Source organism: Apiospora aurea, assembly GCF_038362705.1.
Source record: "Apiospora aurea strain CBS 24483 chromosome Unknown utg000004l_segment0_segment0, whole genome shotgun sequence".
Lineage (NCBI taxonomy): Eukaryota > Fungi > Ascomycota > Sordariomycetes > Amphisphaeriales > Apiosporaceae > Apiospora > Apiospora aurea.
Window position 1 is genome coordinate 1,535,960 of NW_027117391.1, and position 8,185 is coordinate 1,544,144.

The window sequence follows — 8,185 nt, forward strand, 5'->3', positions numbered from 1 at the left end:
AAGCGGAAGCCCTCAGGTTCCTAGAAACACCTTTCCTATCAGGGCAAGACTCGCCCATCCAATGACGCTGATGCATGGGGGAGCAGGGGTCGGGACGACGCGAAGGAAGCTGAATAGGGTCCTGTAATCTTTAGCACCTTCTGGGCGACTAGGTTTACTGTGCATGCATTTATTTATATACTTAATTATGGGATTCTAAAAAATGAATATGTAGAGCAAGAGTCTGGCGGTGTGTCGCGTCCTGCACATAACACCCTCCGGATCTGCCTGTTGTGTTCTGGAGGGGGCTTTTCTTTTTGCACCTGTCGCCCATACACTCATTTACAACCTCAAGAATGCGCACTTCGGGAGTGGTTGCAGCCTCTGCGCTCGTTTTGAATAAAGCCGCCAATGCCGCCGACTTGACCGACTACGTCTTACCTGACGTGAGTTTCCCAATGTGTCATTGGCATACCAGCTTGATTGGCAAAAGCCAAATCGCGAAAGCAAAATTTCGTCTGATCTTCTCATAGGCCGGGACCATCAACGGCGGCAACACCTTTCCAGGAGTGAGCCTGCCGTTTGGGGTCATCAAGCTGGGCCCCGACCTGTACACTGGGTCCGACAGCTACTCGGGGTACCAGGCGACAGGCAACTTCACGGGCTTCAGTCTTCTGCACGAAAGCGGCACGGGCGGCGCCCCCAAGTATGGCGTCGTGTCGCAGATGCCGGTGGTGGGCGCCATCGAGAACCCTCTAGAGGACCACAACGACACCCGCTCAGCAAAGGACGAGGCAAGAGTCGGTCACTACAAGGCATCTCTGGGAAGCGGTACGACCTTGGAGATGAGCGCGACGCATCGCGCAGGCTTGTACAGCTACACGTTCCCCGAGGATAGCACATCCAATGTTATTGTCGATGTGTCTCATGTGCTTCCCTCCTTCCGGGGACAGGGGCTCGGCCAGAGCTACTTAGGAGGAAACATCTCGGTCATCAAAGACCCCCAGAGTGGTTCACTCCACTATGAGGGTTTTGGCTCGTATGATAATGTGAGTAGCCCCTTGGGCCTTTCAAGCAAGGCCGCGGCCGTGATTCAGGTTATGCTTACCCACCCCTGTTACAGGGCTGGAACCGCGCGCCAAAATGGACAGTATACTTCTGCGGACACTTCGACAAAGAGGCGACTTACAAGACCTTTGTCGGAACCAAACCCCTGGCGACCGAGCTTGCCTCGTACGACGAGACGCCCAGCATTGAGTCCACAGCTCGACTTGGAGCTGTCTTCACCTTCAGTGATGCACAGGTCAACTCCCGGGTTGGAGTCTCTTTCATCTCCACAGACCAGGCCTGCAAGAATGTTGACGAGGAAATACCCCTTGACAAATCGTTGGCGACGCTGGAAGAGAATGTGAAAAAGGCGTGGAACGAGCGAATCTTGTCCAAAATCACGACCACTGACACCACAAACAACACGAACCTGCAGCTTCTGTATACGTCATTGTATCATATGAACATCATTCCAACCAACAAGACAGGAGAGAACCCTCTTTGGTCTTCGAGCGAGCCATACTACGATGATACCTTCACTCTCTGGGACTTGGTAAGCAATGCCATGGTATATCAAATTCTTAAATAGCTTGCTGACTGCTCAAAGTTCCGTTGCACGACTTCCCTCTTCCAAATTATTGAGCCGGTAGCATATGAGGAGTTCATTCGCTCCCTCGTCGACATCTGGAGACACGACGGCTTCATGCCCGACGGGCGCTCCTCCTTCTCCAACGGAGTCACGCAAGGCGGATCGAACGCAGACAACGTCCTGGCCGATGCGTACGTGAAGGGCGTGCGCGGGGCCGTCAACTGGGAGGACGCCTTCAAGGCCATGGTCACGGACGCCGAGACGGTGCCGCCCAACAACAACGACCCGAGGGACAGGTCCGCATCGACAAAGGAAGGGCGCGGCGCGCTGCCCGACTGGCTCGAACACGGCTACATCACCACCAAGTACAAGCGGTCCGTCAGCCAGGCGGTGGAGTACTCCGCCAACGACTTCGGCCTCTACCAAGTTGCTTCCGGCCTCGGAAAGGAGGACGAGGCGAGCCGGTACCTTAACCGGTCGCGCAACTGGCGAAATCAATGGAACCCGGATATGAAGTTCCAGAATTTCAAGGGCTTCTTGGGCCCCCGCAACACTGACGGCATGTTCAAGAAGCAGGACCCTCTTTCGTGCGGCGGCTGCTACTGGGGCAACGACTACTACCAAGGCTTGCCGATCGAGTACTCCTTCAACGCGCACCACGACATCGAGCACCTGATCGAGCTCTGCGGCGGCACCGACGCCTTCATCGCACGGCTCGAGGCCATGTTCACCCCGGGCCTGAATCCGAGCGGCGATTCCAAGTTCAACAAGACACTCTTCAACCCGGGCAACGAGCCGAGCTTCACGACGCCGTTCTTGTTCAACTACGTCGACCGCCAGGATCTGACAGTCAAGTACAGCCGCTTCAACGCCAAGAGTTACTACAAGCCCACCCCCGGTGGCCTGCCGGGCAACTCGGATGCTGGCGCAATGGAATCTTGGGTACTCTGGGTCATGCTAGGTCTTTACCCCATGACGGGTCAGACAACCTTCTTGGTCGGATCGCCCTGGTTCAGTGATCTGACGATCCACCTTGGCGGCGGTAAGGAGTTGCACATTACCACGACTGGGGGCAGCGAGGACGTTTACTACGTGCAGAGCCTAAAGGTCAATGGAAAGACATGGGACAAGGCTTGGGTGACCTGGGACGACGTCTTTGCCAACGGTGGGACAATGGAATACGTCCTGGGATCAGAGCCGGTGAAGTGGGCTACTGGCCCAGCACCTCCTAGCCCTGCGACGCAGAATGGTGACAGTGCGGGTGGTGATTCAGGTATGAAAGATTTTACTTTGTCAAACAAGAGTAGCGCATCATTACTAACAGCTTCGCGCAGCTTGATTGTTTGCTTTATTGGATGGGGCCTGGCCTGGAAGTTCTGGTTTTGGTAGCCGCGGAGACCTCGAGATAGCGAGTTGGCTTCTATATACTACAAAGGAGATGTTTTGCTGATGACCACCTATTCAAATGTGCATCCCGGGTGATATTTGCATGGGCAAGGGGGTTAAGGAAGGGGCGGACATGGTTGATACATCCGCACAACCCTGTGTTCCAGCCTACACTGTTCCCCCGAGACGTTGGAGAAACTCAGGGCTGATAGATCTCTTAGTTGACTAATAAGTGATATAATTAAATAACCGTGCGCACCCCTCACTATAATATACCCCCTCTTAAAACATTTAAATTAAGCTTTTTAAGAGAAAATGATAATATTATAAATAATTTTAATAAACTTTAACGTGGTTTACTATTACGCGATGTATATTATTTAACGACGTATTTTTTTTACTTCTTAACCTTTTTATATAAATTAATTTAATTATAACGCTTAAAATTAATTAAAACTACTCGTTATTTAATTCTTCGCTTAATTTTATATTTTTTTTATATATTCGCGTATTATAATTTATTTCGCCGTAAATATTATAGCGCTTTTTACCGGTCGCTCTTCGCTTTAATAAACCCCTATTTTCACTTTTATTAGGCGCTAAACGCTTTTTTTTTATTTTCTCGTTTTATAGTTATTAAAATTTTTTAATAATAAAAGCTTTTTTAAACTAAACTCGCGATTTTTTAACTCTTCGGCGCTTAAAAAGTGCTAAATTAACCTCTTTTAATATATATATCCTATCGCGTATAAAGGTTATTTTATAGGCTATTTTAATTATATCCTTTATTATCTAATCTATTATATTTAAAATCGGCGTTAAAAAGCTTCTTTAATAAATAAACACCCTTTTTTAATATAAATAAAGTACTTAGTTATTTATTAAGGGTTAAACGGCGTTTAAAGGTTATAAATACTAGCCGTCCTTAAATAAAATAGGTTAAATATAAACGTTCGAAAACGTATATTTAACTTACTAATTACTTCGTTAAGATTATAAAATACTAAATTAAATAACGTGGTTTACCACTACGCGACGTATATTACTTAGCGACGCACCTTAATTTAATTTTAATATAATTAAACTTTAACGCGTAATATTTCTATAACTATAATACCTAATTAATCCTAAAAAGATCGGATAGTTTTAATAATTTAAGCGATACGAAACGGACCGAATTAAATAAACTAAAAAGCAGTAATAAAAGCTTATAATATACCCGAATTAACTTTACGTTATCGAATTTACGGCCGAATTTTAAAACGCGAAATCTAACCGAAACGACGTAAAATAAATTTAATTAAAAAAGAGGTATTTCGTAAATATATAATTAATCTAAATATTCGAGGAATACTTCCCGATTTCGCTAATATAAAGAATATAGTTAATTTTTTTACCGCGTTACGCGGCGGCGACCGCGTTAATAAATACTGGGTTAAACGTTTTATTAATCGTAACCCGGATTTAAAAACTAAAATAAATCGTCGGTACGATTATTAAAAGGCTTTTTATAAGGATTTTAAAGTTATTTTTACCTAGTTTATATTAATCGCGAATATAAAGGCGAAATACGGGATCGTTAACGAAAATATTTAGAATTTCGACGAGACCGGCTTTATAATAAATATAATCGGGTTAATATTCGTCGTAATACGCGCCGAGCGGCGTAGAAAAGCGAAATCGGTTTAATTTAATAATCGGGAATAAGTAACGGCGATTAAATATATTAATTTATAAAGCTAATATATTCCGCCGTTTTTAATTATTTAAAATTAATATTACCTCGCGAACTAATCCCGCGAAACCGATTTATTAAGCGATTAAGTAATTAAGCCGACTTTTAATAATTAAACTAATAACGAAATAAGCCTAGATTAAATTAAATACTTCGATAAATATATTAAATCGTAAACGAAAGGTCGTTACCGCCTTTTAATTCTCGACGGCTACGAGAGTTATATTTCGGCCGAATTCGAAGTATATTATTAAGATAATAATATTATTATTATTAATATACCTCCCTATTTATTAAATTTACTCTAACTTTTTAATATAGTACTTTATTTACTTTTAAAGCGTGCTTATTTAAAAGAAATCGAGTTATTTATTAAGGCTTTTATAAATTATATTATTAAGATCGAATTTTTTATCGCTTTTAAAGCCGCGTATTTTACTGTTTTTACGGAAACTAATATTAAATTTAGATTTAGCGTATCTAGTTTAATACTTTATAACCCTAACGAGATAATTAATAAGCTAAATATACGTCTCCGAACGCTTATACTTAACCTATTTCGTTTAGGGACGGCTAATACCTACGACCTTTAAACGCCGTTTAACCCTTAATAAATAATTAAGTATTTTATTTATATTAAAAAAAGGGTGTTTACCTATTAAAGAAGCTTTCGACGCCGATTTTAAATGCGGTAAACTAAATAACGAAGGGTATAATTAAAATAGCCTATAAAATAACTTTTATACGCGATAAAATATATATATTAAAAGAGGCTAATTTAGCACTTTTTAAGCGTCGAAGAATTAAAAAATCGCGAGTTTAGTTTAAAAAAGCTTTTATTATTAAAGAATTTTAATAGTTATAAAACAAGAAAGTAAAAAAAAGCGTTTAACGCTCGATAAAAATAAAAATAAGGGTTCGTCGAAACGGAGAACGACCGATAAAAAGCGCTATAATATTTGCGGCGAGATAACTTATAATATACGAATATATAAAAAAGATATAAAATTAAGCGAAAAATCGGATAACGAATAGTTTTAATTAATTTATATAAAAAAATCGAGAAGTAGAAAAGGTGCGTCGCTAAATAATATACGTCGCGTAGTGGTAAACCACGTTACGTTAAATTTAAGTTTAATATTAGTTTCCGTAAAAATCATAAAATACGCGGCTTTAAAAGCGATAAAAAACTCGAGCTTAATAATATAATTTATAAAAACTTTAATAAATAACTCGATTTTTTTAAATAAACACGCTTTAAAAGCGAATAAAGTATTATATTAAAAGGTTAAAATAAATACGATAAATAAAGAAATATATTAATAGTAATAATATTATTATTTTAATAATATACTTCGAATTCGGTCGAAATATAACTTTCGTAGCCGTCGAGAATTAAAAGGCGGTAGCGATTTTTCGTTTATAATTTAATATATTTATCGAAATATTTAATTTAATCTAGGCTTATTTCGTTATTAATTATTACAATTATAGTAATTCGGGAGGCAAGGCTATAAGTTATTATTTTATTATAGAAAACCGAAAAAGATAGGGAAAGAAAGAAAAGGTCTAGCCTTGCCGGGACGATTTCCTTATTTAAATAGGTGGGGAAAAGTTAAGTAGCGTTTAAGCTATTTCTCGTATGCTTTTACCTTATTTTAATTAATAAGGCTATTAAAAGCCTGTTTTAAAGTACGCCGTAATATTACCCCTTTTTTTAAAATGGCTCGTCCCGAGATATATTAAGTAAAAAATTAGTATTATAACTATTTAAATTTATTCCTTTATTTAAATCACTGTCTCTTTTAACCTTTTCGTTATACCGTTCTCTTTTCGAGGGCGGCTAGTTTATTATTATTTTTGTATAGTTCGTTAAACGTGTCGTTCTCGGCCGTTTATAATTAATACTATAAACGTATCGAGGGATTAAAAGCCTCGGGATTTTATTCGTAATAAATTTATAATTACTTAGCCGTATTCTTAAAGTTTTTTACGGGATATTAGGTTAAATTAGGATCTTATTCTTTTTATTCGATTTAATATTATAATTTCCGATAGTAAGTTTTTAAGCTAATAATACGGTATACCTCTTATTTTTTTTTCGCCTGGTTCGACTACCTCGCCGTTAGGGTTTCGTGCCGCTTATTCGATTAAGGGGTTATTCGGGTATTTCCTAAGTCGGTTTACATAGAAAACCTTAAAACCTATCTATCCTTTTAGGATTTTTAGTAAATACGAGTAACCGATTTTTCGTTCGATTTTATAGTGCTATCGGGTTAGAAAATAATCGAGCTTATCGGTAAGCTTTTTAAAAGACTAAGTTTTTTTAATAATAAATACCCGATCCTCGATATCGAAATCCGGTTACCGTCGGTGCTTATTTTTTTAATTATATATTTTTTATTAAGCTTTAATTATATTTTCTTTAGCTACTTTATAGTAATTAACGATTCGCTTTATTTAATTATATACGGTTATTCGGTTAAGCTTTTCGCGTTTCTTTAAATTCGTTATGTCTTTAATTTTAACCTCTTAATCCTAGGTAAATTTTATAGGGAACTTTATTTCGATTTTGTAAGGGAAATACCTTATTAAATTTTAGGGCAACGTAGCCTGGGCGGTATTTATAACTAGTAAAGCTTCGTTTTAATCGTTTTAAAAATGGTTAGTAAATACTCGTAGCCTTTATTCGAGGTATTAAATTATTATTTCGGCTTATCCCGCCGTTTAAGAATAATTTGCCGAGGATAGCTTTTATTTAATTTTTAGGATTTTTAATACTTTATTTATAAAAGCGGAGGTAAATTACGGTTTTCGGTTTAAAATTATTATTAAAGGGTAGTTATACGTTCGGTATAGTTTTTTATAATATAATCGGGCTATTTCGGCTACGGTAATAATTATTTAATAAGCGATGCTTTATGTTTATTTTTTTAATTTATTAACTATTAGTATAATGTTATCGTTCTTTTTTTTATTTTTAAGTATTATTTTAAAGTTTACCGCGATAGCGTCTTAAGGTCGTAATAAAATTAATAATAAATATAAAAGGCTTAGTGTTTTATCGCGAGGAATTTTACTCGGTTTATATTTTATATAATTAGCTATAAACATATTGTAATCCTTATTTAATTTTAGCCACTAATATTTTATTTATATTAGCCGCTTAGTTTTATTCTTTCTTAGGTGTGCTATAAAGGTTCGAAAGTGAACTTTATCGATTACACGGGTTCGAAGGTCGCTTTCGTTAAGTATAATAAGGCGGCCTTAGAATAGGATAAACCGTTCGTTAATAGTTTATCCTTATATTTTATTTTTTCGGGCTCTTTATTTATATATTTTTAACCTTAAATATGTGGTATTTTCGTATAAGAGGGTATCGATAAGTTTATATTTAAAGCGTTCGGGTGGCTTTTCGACTAGGTATAATTAAGAGCTCGCTTTTTTTT

At 38.3% G+C, this 8,185-nt stretch overlaps 1 protein-coding gene across 1 annotated transcript; it reads left to right on the forward strand.

Annotated features, from left to right (window-relative positions):
- Positions 1–335: 335 nt before the first annotated feature.
- PG986_005279 (Glycosyl hydrolase family 92) lies at positions 336–3,004 on the forward strand (the record flags this gene model as incomplete). The annotated part of the gene is made up of 4 exons (XM_066841501.1): positions 336–425; positions 513–1,028; positions 1,103–1,579; positions 1,634–3,004. The coding sequence occupies 4 exons, from the start codon at positions 336–338 to the stop codon at positions 3,002–3,004; spliced, it is 2,454 nt and encodes an 817-aa protein (XP_066701363.1).
- Between the last annotated feature and the right edge of the window lie 5,181 nt (positions 3,005–8,185).